The sequence below is a fragment of the Castor canadensis genome, chromosome 15, assembly GCF_047511655.1.
Source record: "Castor canadensis chromosome 15, mCasCan1.hap1v2, whole genome shotgun sequence".
Classification (NCBI taxonomy): domain Eukaryota; kingdom Metazoa; phylum Chordata; class Mammalia; order Rodentia; family Castoridae; genus Castor; species Castor canadensis.
This window is the reverse complement of record NC_133400.1, coordinates 28,975,601-28,991,426: the sequence shown is the minus strand read 5'-3', so window position 1 is coordinate 28,991,426 and position 15,826 is coordinate 28,975,601. Positions and strand designations below refer to the sequence as shown.

The 15,826-nt window shown below is 38.3% G+C and overlaps 1 protein-coding gene across 1 annotated transcript in view; it reads right to left on the bottom strand.

The window, feature by feature from the left end:
• Positions 1 to 296: 296 nt before the first annotated feature.
• Positions 297 to 15,826, bottom strand: part of Bbs2 (Bardet-Biedl syndrome 2) — a 28,514-nt gene continuing 12,984 nt past the window's right edge. The window contains exons 6-17 of the mRNA XM_074055972.1: positions 13,220 to 13,324; positions 13,045 to 13,131; positions 9,974 to 10,109; positions 9,606 to 9,745; positions 8,291 to 8,435; positions 8,029 to 8,200; positions 7,198 to 7,327; positions 5,407 to 5,538; positions 4,844 to 4,981; positions 3,976 to 4,088; positions 1,475 to 1,623; positions 297 to 771 (exon numbers count right to left, since the gene is read on the bottom strand). Coding sequence (XP_073912073.1) covers positions 665 to 771; positions 1,475 to 1,623; positions 3,976 to 4,088; positions 4,844 to 4,981; positions 5,407 to 5,538; positions 7,198 to 7,327; positions 8,029 to 8,200; positions 8,291 to 8,435; positions 9,606 to 9,745; positions 9,974 to 10,109; positions 13,045 to 13,131; positions 13,220 to 13,324 — 1,554 coding nt within the window. The 3' untranslated portion in view covers positions 297 to 664. The remainder of the gene's footprint in view (positions 772 to 1,474; positions 1,624 to 3,975; positions 4,089 to 4,843; positions 4,982 to 5,406; positions 5,539 to 7,197; positions 7,328 to 8,028; positions 8,201 to 8,290; positions 8,436 to 9,605; positions 9,746 to 9,973; positions 10,110 to 13,044; positions 13,132 to 13,219; positions 13,325 to 15,826) is intronic.

Below are 15,826 nucleotides of genomic sequence, written 5' to 3'. Positions count from 1 at the left end.
TTACAATTTAAGGGATTAAAAATAATACATGGGCCGAGCACCATAGGAATCCTTGCTATTTGGAAGATGGAGATCAGGAGAATGGCAGTTAGAGACCAGCCTGGTGCAAAAAATTCATGAAACCCCATCTCAACCAGTAAGCAGGGCACAGCAGCATTAGCCTGTTATCCTAGCTGCATGGGCAGCCATAGTAGGAGAGCCAATCCTACTAAATTGTATTTTTTTCTCTACAAAATACAAATGGTTTATGAAATGCTGATATTGTGGTGAATTTATAATCAGTCAACAACAAAGACTAATATCTTTTAATTTTAATGAAAAAGTAAATTCATTTGAAAATTACAAATTCAATTACAATTTCCACAAAAGAAGATATATTCATATATATTCTTCACATAAACATAAATGTTAGGCTCTAACGTTTCAAAAGTGTTCATGCACCCTCCTCATAGGACTCTAGTGTTTTTCAGCAATGGTACTATGGATTCAAATAGAAAAGGGGATCCATTTCTTAGCTGTGATGCTTTGTCTTTCATTTCTACAACTCACCAAGGTGGTTTTCATTCCTAACATCCTGGGTTCACCAGGATGTGATCCAAAGCAGACCAGCCTAGACTTTTAGAGAAAAACTTTTCCTGGAACTTCCTTCCCATTTACTCCTCTCCTACGAAGCAGCTGTCCCCACCCGCATGATTCTGAACAGTGTGTTGATGTTGTTGCTTCGAATTGCATCCCGACAAGCAGTGATCACTTGGTTCTTTGGCTTTCCGACTGTATTAAAGGAAACATCAAGACAGTGTACCCCAAAAGATTATTTAAAATAAAGTTAGAAATTAAAGGACAGTTTTAAAACATCATAAAACTAAGATAAAAAAGAGTTATATATGCAAATTTTACTGTTATCTTACCACTGCCTAGAAGAGATAACTTGGTGAGGGAATTTATCACAAACACACACTGAGACCATCTCAAACCAGAAACCAAAAGTAGGTTTTATAGAAAAGAATCAAGGCTCATATCCATCTACCAAAGATTATTTCCAAAGAGGTCAAAGCACTAACCCAACCAGAATTCAGATATAAATCTCTGCCTCTTCGGCTTTCTGCAGTTTATTCTAGTATTCTTTTTCTAAACTTCTAAGCTGGACAGTTTCACACATTAATTTTTCATTCTCTTTTTTTTTTCTAATGGAGTTTTTCAGGCTACACACTTTTTCTTTGTGATGTAAACACTAGATTTTTCTTCAAAGAATGCAAGCTCTTAGAAAAGGAGCCAAAGGTTTTCTTTCCCTTGAAAAAAAAAAGTCTGGACACTAATTAAAGCTAAACATGAGGCTGGCTGACCAAAACTCAAAGTGATAGGACTTGTATGCTGCTTTAGGCCTCAATGTGAATTAGGGAATGCTAATACCACCATCTTCAAAAATCCTCATTCAAAAAATTACAGAAAAATAACAATGCTATGAAAAACTTACCACGCAGGCGCCCTGCTTTTTGAATTGCTTGATTTACTGCTTTAAGGTTTCCTAACAGTTCTGTGTGATTATTACAGCGAATTTTATATCCATTCAGCAAGTCTTTATTGAGGTCATAAAGTTCCATATAGCGATTCTTCATTGTTTTCCTGTGTAAATGAATAGAAAAGTAACATTAACACTTATAAACATCTTAGGCTTTTTTTAAAAAAAAAAAAGACATTATAGCTGTATTTTCATTAAAATGAGGTAACTGCTAAAGTTTTCTTTAAAAGCATTGAGAAGCTTCCATCAAAATATCTCATTTCCTCCAAATAAATAAAAAACAAGGTGGTCTTTCTTAGTGATTGGTCCATGGTTTGTTTGGATTTAGAAATTTAAGAATGATAAAGTCCCTTGTGCTGGCTATTGTTCCAGCACAAGTCCCAAGGTGACTGCCTATTCAAATTTCAGATTAAAATTCATTAGATAAGAGAACTATTTTAAATAAAACATGACTACACAAGAGATTCAGCTTCATATTTTATCAAGGATTTTTTAATTCAAACTACAATAAAGTGATTTCTACACAATAATAAAAATGATTGGAATTAACAAACTGGAAATATTCAGTGCTAACAAGATGCAGAACAACTGGAATTCTAATGCATTGCTGTTGGGAATAGAAAGTAGTACATAACACTAGAAACTTATTTACAGTTTCTTATGACGTTAAAAACACACTTACTACATAACCCACAAGTCCCATCCCAAGAGAAGTGAAATACATGTTTGCAAAAAAGCTACATGCAAAATATATAGCAAGTTTTATGCACAGTCACCAAAATTTGGAAATAACCCAAATGTCCACCAATTGGTGATTGGATAAATTAGTACTTATCCATACGGAACAAAAACATGAGATCTTATCCCCAAAATAAATAAGGCAAAAAGGGCAAGGGTCCGTGACTTGAGTGGTGGAGCCCTGCCTAGCAATTGTGAAGTCCTGAGTTCAAATCCTAGCACTGCCAAAAGAAGATAAATTTTACATATTAGCAAGAAGCTAAACCTGCACATATTTTTTTTAACTCTTTTATTATAAATGTTCAGAAAAATTAATAGAACAAATGCTTGTTAATGAGGTCAAGATACAGGATATTGTCAGGATCCAGAAGATTGTTAATGTGGTTTTATTTTGTTTTGTTTTTGTGGTACTGGGGCTTGAACTCAGGGCCTACACCTTGAGCCACTCCACCAGCCCTATTTTTGTGAAGGTTTTTTCAAGATTGGATCTCGAAGAACTATTTGCCCGGGCTGGCTTCAAACCACGATCCTCCTGATCTCTGCCTCCTGAGTAGCTCGGATTACAGGGGTGAGCCACTGGCACCCAGCTAATGTGTTCTTTTTTGAACAGTCTCTCCTCCCCTAGGAGAAAGCACTATCTTAAACAATAGTCTCTTTCCTGCATTTCTTTATATTTTTGTGATCTATGTAGTTTTCTCTTTTTTCAAACTAAATAAATGGAAGCATTTTGGACATGTTCTTTGAGTCTTCTTTCAGTCTGCAATATGTTTGTAAGATTTCTCTACATTCTGTGTGTCGTGGAGATTTGTGCACACTCTGATTGCTCCATTGTACAAATAGGCCATAATTTATGATACTGTTGATGCTAGCTTGGATTATTTCCACTTTGGGATCTGCTATGGTTTTGTTAAATGTGTCCCCCATAAATGTTTATTTGTTGGAAGCTTGGTCCCTACTGTGGTGATGTTAAGTTGTGGGACATTTAAGAGGTGGGGCTTACTACAAGGTCATGAGATCACTCGTTAGGGTGCTGCCCATGGAGGGGATTAAGGTAGTTCTCATGGGACCCTAGTTAGTTTTCTCAAAAGAATTGTTATAAAGAAAAAAAAAAAAAAAAAAAAAGGCAAGAGGGTTAGGGCATGCATCACACAATAAGAGCACCTGCCTAGCAAATGCAAGGCCTGGAGGTCAAACCCCAGTACCACAAAAAAAAAAAAAAAAAAAGACCAGTCTCTCTGCCTTTCCTTGTCACTGTTTGATCTCTTATTCCTTCTCACACTCCTGCCATGATAGCATCTGTGATAGGTAACAGCCAGAGAGGTCCTCACCAGAACCAGTGCCATGCTCTTTTGGACTTTCAGTCTCCAAACCATGAGCTAAATAAACTTCTTTTCTTTATACATTACCCAGCCTCAGGTATTTCACTGTAGCAATGGAAAATAGACTAATACAGGCTTCTTATAAACAAAGCATAAATGAATATTCTTATACAAATATCCTGGTTTATATGTGCACAATTTTCTCTAGGCTATATACCAGTACCAGGAGCAGAAATGCTGAGTTACAGGGTTTACACATTTTCAATATTTACCAATAATGCCAAGTTACTTTCCAAAGTCACTGAATCAACTTGACTCCTACTAGTAGCATCTGAGAATTGCTATTTCATACTGCTCACATTTAACCTTGCACCTGTGCTAGCGATGGTAAGTACTCACATGTCCCTCATCAGACGAGCATCCTCAGCACGGACCAGCAAACTTCGGATCAGATTAGAATTATCAGCCATGTCAGCACTGAGCTTTTGATGCACTGAATGATATTCATCCACCTGGAGACCACAAATACTCAGGAATTAAAAAGGCTTCACAAATTTCTTAAAAACTAAACAGATGAGACCTACCTACCATAGACAGGGACTCTTTTCTTTCCCCTATTTATACATATTACTTTAACTACCCCTTATTATTTCTCTCCTCTTCAACAAAACAATCAGTCTCTGCTGTCTCTCCCATGGTGACACTCCAGGTGGGTCCCTCCCAGCACCAAGAGCCCTATCAACATACAGATTAACATTTTAGGGATTTGCATTGGCAATGGTGTGATACATTGGGGTCAAACACAATTCTCATTGTGCTTTTTATTTGGAATTTGAGTTTTTTGCAAAGCAATGAACTGAAAACTGAAGTAGACAACAAATAAGATGAAGGGCTAACAAAGGAAAGCATTGTGTGAGATATATTTTTTAAAGTATCCTCCTAAACCTAACAAAGAAAGTAGGTGGTCCTAGGACTGGCAGAGTGGCTCAAGTGATAGTATGCCTGCCTAGCAAGCATGAGGTCATGAGTTCAAACATCAATACCACAAAACAAAAAGTAGGTGATCAAGAAGTAACCACCCACTTATAGAAATCTTTTAAGCAGTAAACTCTCCAATCCTAGTTCAATCTTTTACAAAAACTCTTTTAGAACATGAATATCACCTCACAAAAGTACATTTGCAGTCTCATCCATTTCCTAAGTAAGATAAACATTTCAAACTATGAGACTACCATATCCTCACAAATACATCCACAGGTGCCCTCACCTTGACCAGCACCTTTCGTAACTCCTCAAAGTAGACAGGAAAATCTGCTTCTACCTGCAGGTCTTCAATAGCGAAAAATGAGGCCATCGACTGGATGATGTCACCAGCCAAATCAATATCATCAGTATTCACAGTAATCTATCCAGAAAAAACAGGCAAGTTTAGTGTTCTAAATATGAGACAAACTTAGCTGAAACAGGCCCTGAATCTCTCTGTATTCAACACAATTACTGAACATATATTTATATGCAATGATGAGTGAGAAATTATAAACCACGTTGTTTCTTGCAGGCTTAAAGGTCAATCCTCTAGCCTATAACTAAATGACAAAATTATTCAATGAAAATATTTTTTGTGTACCTCTATAATTCCAACCCTTCCCAAATTATACAAGGAAGGAGTGAAAGGAAGGAGGGAAGAAGGTAGAAAATCACGGTTCTAGATTATACCCCAATGCATAGTGATAACGCTAATGGACTAAGTTGAAACGCTTGGCTTTAGGGTCTTAACACTGACTTTGTACTTGAATGCTTAAGTTTATGCCCCATGACATTGTACATTACCTCTCCACTAGGTTTTATTTGTATGTAGAGCTGGCCACCATTCCGTAAGGACATAAAACACACTTGAAATGGAGCATTCTGAATGGTAGTGTCTTCTGGTAACAGAAAGTTCTGGTTGAGCCACATAGCAATCTTAAAAATGAATAGAATGAAATGAACTTCAACTATGAAAGTACAGTCATTAAAGAAGGAAGAATCTTCTCCATTCTTGGTTAAAAAATACTATACCTCACCCCTCACCAAGAGAGCACCAATCCTACTCCCTTCCCCCTCATACATGTTAAGTAAGATTCATAATTATGTCTGGCCCCCCACAGGCAGGATTTCAGTGTTTTCTACTCAGATGTAACCTTACTGCAACGTATGAAGGACTGAAGTGGGATGCTAACTGTTTACACAACAGTGCTGATGTGGGTAGAGCCGGAACAATGTTGTCTGCTTAAAACTATTCCATTCTACTCCTTTTTATTCTTTTTTTCAACAGTGGGGTTTGAATTCAGCGTCAATACTCCAAGTACTCTACCACTTGAGCCAGGTCCCCAGACCCCACTGTATCCTTCAAAGATGAATACAAGTGAAAACACCACAGACACAGAGTTACTTCCACACAGTAAGTTTTAACGTTAATAATAACAATACTTCACAGTGTTTTGCAACCTGAGTTCCATGTAAAAATCACCTGGAGGCCATTTGGAAAGTCCTCCTGTGGAGTTTCTGGTTCCATAGGCCAGGTAGGAACTTGAACTCTGAAGGTTAAAGTTCATTTGCTTAAACGTCCTTTAAACTTTATAAGGGGCTTTCACACCAATCTTCAAGGACCCTTTATGAGGTGTGAAACACTATCCTCACTTACAGATAAGGAAATGAGGCTCAGACTGATGAGGAGAATTCTTCAAGATCACTAGCAGTTTAATGTGTTAAGTTGTATTTGAACCCGAAAAAAATGTTCCCAGCTCTCAATCTCACTCTTTTTCCATGTTTTGTTTTTCTTCTTTTTGAGACAAGGTCTCACGCTGTACCCCAGGCTGACCTCAAACTCCTGGGCTTAAGCAATCCTCCTGCTTCACCCTACCAAGTAGCTACATCTACAGATACCTGCCACTGTACCCAGCTTCTCTCTTTCCATCTTGATGTAAGTTTCTCTTGAAACACTAAGTCAAGATAACCACACTAATTCCGTAACAAAAGAAAAAGCATAATTAAGAATTGATATAGCCAGGCATGGTTACTCACACCTGTAATCCCAGCTATTCAAGAGGAGAGTTGTGGTTCGAGGCCAACCAGGGTAAAAAGTTAGCAAGACCCTATATCAATCAAGAGCCAGAAGTGGTGGTAGGTGCCTATCATCCCAGCTATAGGAGATTGTAGGTAGGAAGATCTAGGTCTGAGGCTGACCCTAAGCAAAAACATGAGACCCTGCCTGAAATATAACTAAAGCAAAAAAGCAGATGGGGCTCAACTGCCTAGCAAGCCTGAAGCTCTGAGTCCAAACTCCAGTACAGCGTCCCCCTCCAAAAAAAAGAATTGGCAAAAATTCACCTGTAATTACGGATTGCACAGAAAGGACTGGGGGTACGGCGCAAGTGGTAGAATGCTTGTCTAGACACGGGGCCCAATCCCCAGTACTGCAATAATAATAATCATATAATAATGAGGGGATTTTAGCAGTATTTTGATTACAGGTTTTACCTCTACCAACATAACATATTCATGTAACATCTCCCTTCCTACAGAGTAGCATCTAGTGAATTAAAGTACGAAAACACTGAGAGAAAAGAGCAGACTACTCACCCTCTGCGCACGCTCTGCAATGACAAAGTTCACGTAACCGAGCGGCTCAGTGGCAGAATCCGGGCTGCTCAACGCATACATGGTGAAGCGGGGGAGCTGTTTTGTCAACTCAAACACGTGGAACTGGGTGCTATTGTCAGCCAATGGGACACAAGAGAAGTGTTTGGTGTGTTATTTCAAAATGCAAGGCCCAGATAAGAAAGTCACTATCACGTGATCATCAATTGATATATAAAGGTCACTGAAGAAAAAACCCAAACACTTGAGGGCTAAAGTACTGTAGCAATGAGGCTTGGGAATTAAAGATAACATGAGTCTATATATATGCACATGTATGCACCTAGGGTTTAAAACACCCTAAAGCGAATGTGAAAAGGCTTTTACCTTCCCCAAAGGCAGGGGATTTTCTTCACTACCTTCACTACCGTAACTAACACAAAGGTTCATTCCGACCCTTAAAGCCTAGTGGCCTAAGTTAACAAATCAACAATGAAACTTTCCTTACGTGTGAAGTGCTAGGGAAGGAACCTAGAGCCTTGCACATGCTAAGCACACGCTCTACCACTGACCCGTGTCCCCTGCCCCAATTAAACATATTTTTAAAATTTTGTGACTCTGAAATAATCTGATTAAAGACAGAAAATAACCTCTTAAACTTAAATGCCTCCCCCTTTTTGTAAGTATTTCATATTAGGGAAATAAAGATCATGGGAAATTTAACTGGTGGGCAGAACCACTAAATGACTCTCGGCCCCAAAGGAAAAACTACCCATCCTGCCCTCCTCTATGTGCTTGCTCTACGGAAATGAACTTTGACTTGTAAAGGATCACCTGCTTCTGTAACCCACGAAAACTTTCAAGTGCAGATCGACAGGGACATCTTTAGGGGGTGTCATCGGGATACGGATAGAGCTGGAGACATTGTGAATGCTGGGGTGGACCACATGGCTTTCACCTACAAAAATTCCCTCTGCAAAAATCAATACTGCTCGGATGACGGCATCTGCAGGGAAGAGGTAAAACAGCAGTTTAGGAACTATTCCAAGATGGCACAGGCACCTACAAACACCAGTTGCAAATAATAATGTCTTACCATTAGAAGTGGAAATGCACAGTTCTGCATGCGCAGCTTGCGTCTTGTTCCCCAGATTGACTGAGAGGGCAGTATGGAGCTTGGTGTTGGCTGGGATTACACCCCTTTGCCCATCAGCCTCATTCAGTGGACTGCTCAATTCAGCCTGCAAAACACCCCACCCATTTCAATTCAGTCAATGAGACAATGAACTAAGGCTCATGGTAAATAACATGGCTACTCAGCTTCAAAAGACAGATCCCCTTCTCTTATTAATCTCATTCTTTGGAATTCCTCTGAATTCCACTCACCTTGCTCCCTTTGCTCTATCTGGCCTATCTGTAGTTATGGTTCACTGCACCTTATCATGTTTTTTACATTCTTTTCATGTTGTTCTTCAAAATAACAGGGGACAGAAGTATAGCTCAGTGGCAGAGCACATGCCTAACGTGCACAAGGCCCTGGGCTCAATTCCCAGCACCAAATAAGTAAACAAATAAACTCAGTTGGTATAGTAAATCCATATAGATACAACGCACTAACCAAATGCACTGCTGGGGCTCCTATACAGCAAATCCAAATATAGTAATATACAACAGGACAAATTAAAGTCCCACTCCCTAGCTCTCCTCCAGCCAATTTAGTGTGCACACAAACACACACACAGTGTTGTCTGGGGCTACTGGTTGTCAATTTCTACATTACTTGTTTTTGTAAAAGATAAAAGAAACATTCTAGACATAATGTTCTTGCTCTTTTCACTTAACAATACCACAGATACTCCTCTGTGTCAGTCCAATTGTGTACACTTCATTCTTCCAGCTGTTTCATATTCCCTAGCATATGCTCCCTATCTTAAGTTGCTTCCAGCTATTTACTGCTATAAATAACACTGCAGTAAGTGTCTTCAGACATCAAGCAAGTATTTCTACAGTTTACTAGCCTGGAAGTGGAATTTCTAAATCAAATGATACATGCCCTCTCTTATTTATGTATTTATTCATTTATTTATTTATTTTTGTATAGTGCCCGGGCCTTCACCACTGACTACATCTCTACCCAGCCTTTATTTCCCCCCCTCCCCTTTTTTGAGACAGGATCTCTCCACATTGCCCAGGTTGGCCTCAAATTCACAATCCTCCTATGTACTAGGATTATAGGTATGGACCACCACATCCAGTTTACATGCCCTCTTAATTCTAGCACTGACAAAGGATGAAGCAATCTGCATTTGTGCAGGTGGCAGGAGGAGCCTACACACCAACACTGTCACACTTGCTGCTTCTCTGGTCAGTCTCAGTATTTCAGACTCCATCCCCCTTCACAAAGGCCCTACCTTGGCGTTTTCCTTGTAGTTGTGGAGTTCCAGCAACAGGTTCTGCTTTTTCTGACTCAGGTCTCGGATCAGATCCTGCTCCACACTGGTGTCCATGAGGGTGCCCCTCATCTCAGTTGTGCCAGGCAGGTAGCCCCGGACTGAACAGAGGATAAAAAACACTCACTAGTCTGGGGAATATCAAAAGTACAGCTACATCTACTTTAAAGTCATTAATTACTTGTTCTTAAGACCCAAAAACCCAAACCTCAGTTTGACTTAGATGAATGTATTAGAACTAAAGGATCTTAATACTTTATGGTGGCATTCCCTAGCATTTTGAAAACTGGAAATGTGACTTTTCAAGGACTTTTCTCATCCCAATTTACTTTCCCCATCCACTGAGCAGCAGATTAACTGTATGTGGCCATCCATCTGGTAATCTCCCTCCACCACGCCAGCAATTGCAGAAGAGAAATTGTCTTTAAAGATGACCTCCCCTGTTCGGTCACTTCGAGCATCGACCTAAAAACAAAGAACTTACAAAGTCATGTATGCTACAGTTTTAAAACAGCAACACCATTTTAAAAATAAAAACCAGCTTTAAAGATCTTTAGTCTTGCTGTTTGCAAATTTCTGCATCAAATGAGTCCCGTGATTTTTCCGGCAATACCTATGACAGCTGAGATAAGGCAACTATACAGGGCCTCAAGCCAGGTGTGCTTTTTCCTTTCTCAATAAAGCTGTTTTACGTAATATTTCATTTAGAGAAATGTGTCTGCTGAGAGGCAGTTCCTATAGTATCTACAGCATAGTGCAAGAGGCCATGGGCTCTAAGGATAAGCTGCCCAGGTCCAGATCTCACCTCTGCCATGTTCTACCTATGGGATCTTGGGCAAGTTTCTTAACCCTCTTTGTTTGGTCTCATATGGTTATCAATAACCAGAACATGGAGAAAAAGCAATCTCATAGGGTTGTATTGCGGGCTGAAACAGTTAACATATGTAAAACATGTCAAACATGCCTGGTGCACAAGGGTACACAATAAATGTTAGCTCTATAGGAAAATTGTATCTTTATGATACATAAATGTATAAGATATATTTACATCTAATGTTTAAACAATGCAAACTTAGCCCAATTGTCTACCACACAACCTTTTCTAAGAACCCTGTGAAGGAAGAGTCCTCTTCCACACAAAACCTTCACACTCTCCTATCCACTCTTTCCTGGAGACAGTACAAGTGAAAAACTGACTGATCAGTAGCAAATGCATCTTAAAAACAACAATGAAGGATGCTAACTTGAAATGGTTTTGTTCTGGGCAAGAGTACAGGTGTTACTAACAAAAGGCTAGTTATGGAAACCCTGGTAGAGCAACCATTTCAATGACAATAGCATTCACTGTTTTTATCTTGAATAAACATCCTTCTGGGAAAAACTCTGCAACCAAAAAATATAGTAATTTATAGCACAGCCTACTCTTTCATCTGGAGTATATCACAGTCAAGTAGCACGTTACCTAGAGCATCATCATGTAAGCCTACAGATTGTGATTCCCAGAGCCTGTAAAGCAGGAATGCCTGCATTTTACCAAAGCTTCCTTAACACATTAGCACAACCCTCTTCCTCAGGCTGAACTGAACTTGCGTCTTTCCAGTGAAACTGTAGCTATGCAAAACCTCTCACACTGCAATTCTACAATATTTAGCAGTAAGAGGGCTCACGTGCTAACTAAGGAGGCGCACCGTAAGCTTCTATTCCTGGGGTATTCTATGCTTTTGCTATCTAACAGATTTCGTCCTAAGGGAGGGAACAGCCCTCCAACTCAAAAGGTGACCTACCGAAGACAACGTTAACTGGTGCCTTTACCCTATATTCACAAGCTGGATCTATTTCCTTTTCTACACTATTTCTGTTAAGTATAGATAGTTAGTTTTCCCACTTATATAATGATTGTATAATTTTCTTAACTTTTTTATGCTCTGGAACAGATTATATAACAGAAAATCCTTAAAAATTGAAAACATGTAGTTATATAAACTCTAGGCATAGAGTCATATTTGGAGAAAACTTTTAATATTTTCTCAAGTTTTTCTTCTTTTTTTGGCAGTACTGGGGTTTGAACCCAGGGCCTCTCACTTGCTAGGCAGATACTTTACCACTTGAACCACTCCACCAGCCTCAAGTCTAGTAGTCTTCTAATTCTTGAATCAGTCATAATTTATGGGTCCCCTTCCACATAAAAACTATTCAGACTCCTGAATATGGTCTGGATACCTCCATAGTTCTAAATGGTCTAAATGTTCACATCTCCTCGAAATTTGCATGTTGCAATCCCAACCCCCAAAGTGATAATATTAGGAGGTAGAATGTTTGGAAGGTGATTAGATCATGAAGCCAGAGAACCTCATATATGGGATTAGTGCCCTTATAAAATGCTCCAGACAGATCTCTCACCTCCTCATGCCATGTGAGGTTACAGTGAGAACAGTCACCTATGAAGAAGCCTCATTTGGTGTCTGTCCTCACCAGACACCAAATCTGCCAGCACCCTTATCTTGGACTTGCCAGCCTCCGAAACTGTGTAAAATAAACTTCTGTTTTTTACAAGCTATTTGGTCTCTGGTACTTTGTTGTAACAGCCAAAATAGACAAAGACATTCATTTTTATGGACTTTCAAATTTCTTAATAAGCAACTATAGTCTTTTCTTACAATGTTTAATACCTATATCAAATACAAAACCAAGAAGACAAGCAGGAACCAACCTAGAAACTTTTTAGAACCTGTTCTTTACAAAACACCAAAGGAAGGCTGGAGAAGTCCTGGCCAAAAGTAAAGAAGAAAAAGCAGGAAGAAAAGACCAGAATTAGCCGATTCCCCTTACATAGTCCAACAGTGACAGAAACAAAGGCTAGGGCAAATGGTATCCATGGAGATCTGGGAGCTACTTAGGCAGTTTCTAACGAGACAATCTTGACTTGCCAAAAGACTGTAAGAAATTCTGATCTGAAGTTAAAAAAGGAAAGAAAGCAAAAGAATTTCACTTTGAAGTTAAACAATATGCTAACATAAGTCTTCCCACTAATTCTAAGTTTTTAATCTATTTTAATAATTTATTAGGAAAGAACTGTTCTGACAGTTCATTATTGAGGTTATTAAATTTTCTTTTTTTAACTGGTCTACACCCTACAATCAACCTGACTGATGGATTCCCATTCCTTCAAAGAGATCTAGAAAGAATCTTCCTGGAGATTTTCTCTTAAACAGGGTTTATAAGGCCAAAAGGAAATTCAGTCCACAGCAGGGAGAAATAAAATGGAAAAATTAAGAAGTTAAATTTGAAAATACAGCCAAGGAACTCAGGTTTATATTTTCATGTCACTATTCCAAGTCATGCAACCAATAACACAATAATTACTTTTGACTTATACATGAATTCTGCTTTTTAAACCTACCTTCCCATTGGACCAACCAGTTATCAGTTCACACACTCCATCACAATTGAGGTCAAAAGAATGAATACTCATGGCATGATTTTTGGACTGAAAAAGAATCACAATAATTAGTACAGAAGTCTCTCAATGTTGAAAATATAAAGTCCCTGAATATGAGAGGCTGAATTGTACTAACTTTAATTCTCCAGTATCGTGCTGTTTTGTCATAAACCCCAACTGTGCCATTGGAAAGGGCATAACCAAATCGACTGCCATTCATGGGACATAGAGAGGTGATTATCTGCAAAAATAATGCATAAAAACATATGACTCATTCAGGCTCTTAATGTGAATACAACTTTATAAAACTGCATGCCTTGTTACAACTCCATTGAAATTAGATTTAAAAGGACTTCCAAAAATAAATATATTGATAAAAAGCACTTCCATCAATTAGTGGGGAATGTATTCCTTTCTTTTATGGTCCATATCATCTATCTCAGAGCTGGATAATCAGATTTAAATAAACTCACTAAGTTTGATGTTTGGGATCAAGTTCCAGAAAATTATTTTAAAAAAGCAGTAAAACTGAGGTATTAAGGAAGAAATAAGCTAAGTACATAGGTCGAGAATATATACAATTGATGTTGTTATATATATTAACCCAAAAGGTTTTAATGACTATTCCAGTTTTCTTAATTTATATCCTACATTTCAAAAAGAATTGTGTCCCACAACTGAGTAACTTTTACCTGTATACTTTTTTTCTATGACATAATTTATTATTCGCTAGAGGTAAAATAAAGTACAATCCTTTCAAAACTGAAAATCCAGGCACATGGACTTGTGTGGTATGTAACAATATAAGGAATGCATAAATTACATAGAAGTATTTATAGGACTGCATTAAGATAAACACACTTGAAAGGATAAAATTTTAGATACTAAACAAAATTATCCTTTAAGCTAAAACTTAATGATACCTATGATCCTACAGATCTACTTTTTAATTCTGGCCCTAATATAAGAGATACGCATGAAATTGTATAAGGATAAAAAAATAAATTGTACAAAGCCAAGAATAGTTATATAATTTACTTTACATCTACAGCTTTTCTACAAAACACTCCCTTCAACTCTGGGTACAAAGTGCTTGTGTAGTATTCTAGAATTATTTAGCTCAAGGCATCTTCTGGCAATACTCAGTACTGTTCAACTGCCAAATGAATCATGGTTTTGCTTATCTGGAGAAACATATTTGAGTAGAGCAAATCCAAACCAAGAAGACCAGAAAATGTCCCTGCAAATGAACAGCTTTATTTTTTCAATTTTTGTTTCAGTGGTACTGGGATTTGAATTAAGGGCCTCATGCTTACTAAGCAGATGCTCTACCACTTGAACCACCCCACTGGCCCTTTTTTTGTTTTGGGTATTTTCGAGATAGGGTCTTGAGAACTGTTTTCCTGGGCTGGCTTTGAACCACTATCCTCCTGATCTTTGCCTCCTGAATAGCAAGGATTACAGCATGAGCCACCAGTGACCAGCTTTTTTTAATTATCTTTTGTTTTTTCAGACAGGGTCTCACCTCAAACTCACCATTTTCCTGCCTCAGCCTCCTAAGTGCTGGGATTATAGGCATGCCCAGCAACTCAAAGGAACAATTTTATAAAGTCCATGTTTTCACAAATTTAGCACCAAATTAACCAGGTCCTTCGGTCCTTCCATTGTTCATTCATTTCTTTCTTTTGTGGGCCAGAGAAGCAACAAGTTCCCTCTGATCTCTACCTCTATTCCATGTTCCCCTCTCCTTTTCTAGGACTTAGGAAAAAAGTACTTCAAAGAGCATACTCTTCTCATATCTAATACTGACAAAAAAACAGAAAAAAAAAAAAAGAAATGAATGATTTCTTACCAAATGGGAAAAGATTTACTACACATTTGAATGAAATACAATAACGCAGGGCACAGCACCAAATGCCTGTGACTCTCAAGTTGTTGTTTTGGAAGTTTGGGGAGGACTACAAAACCCATTTAAGAATCTAACAAAGGACTGATGAAGTGGCTCAAGTGGAAGAGCATAAGGTCCTGAGTTCAAATACAGTAGCACACAAAAAAAAAAGTAAAAAGAAGAATAATGAAAGCTAAGGACCCTCTTTCTGGAAAAACATGCTTAAGCAATATATTAAGCCTGCCTTATTCACAGATTCATTACACATGGTTTTGACCAAGTATGGTCAAAATAAATAAATAAAATCAAAAGAAATTTCAAAAACAAAAAATTTTAACTTCCTGCATGTGCATTCCACAGCTAATTGAAGCAGAGAAGTTCTCAGTCAACCGTGCATTACTGTCAACTGTGTTTAAATTGAGTGATCTGCTGAGTGTTTCTCTGCCCTTAATTTTGTGAAAATGTACCTCCCAAAAAGCAAACAGTGCCCCAAAAGCAAGGTAAAACTTTTGGCAACCCTCCTAAGACAAAAAAAAAAACCATAATGTGCTTAATTTAAGTAATAAGGTAAGAATTTTACATTTACTGAAAGGCAGCAGGTCTTTAGCAGAAGTTGGTAGCTTTTTGGGAAAAACAAATCGAGGTCTAGTTTTTGGTGAGCAGTATTAACCTGTACAAAGGTGATTTTTGAGACAGTAATGTAGCCTACTCCATGTGGTTTCGTGTTATGGATATTCAGACATGTGCCCGTACACATGGCACAGGAAAATGTGAGTAATTTTAAGAGTACTGAACTGTATGCATCCTGAGCATCAGTGGGTTTTCCTCAACAGCAGACTACTAGGAACCACATAC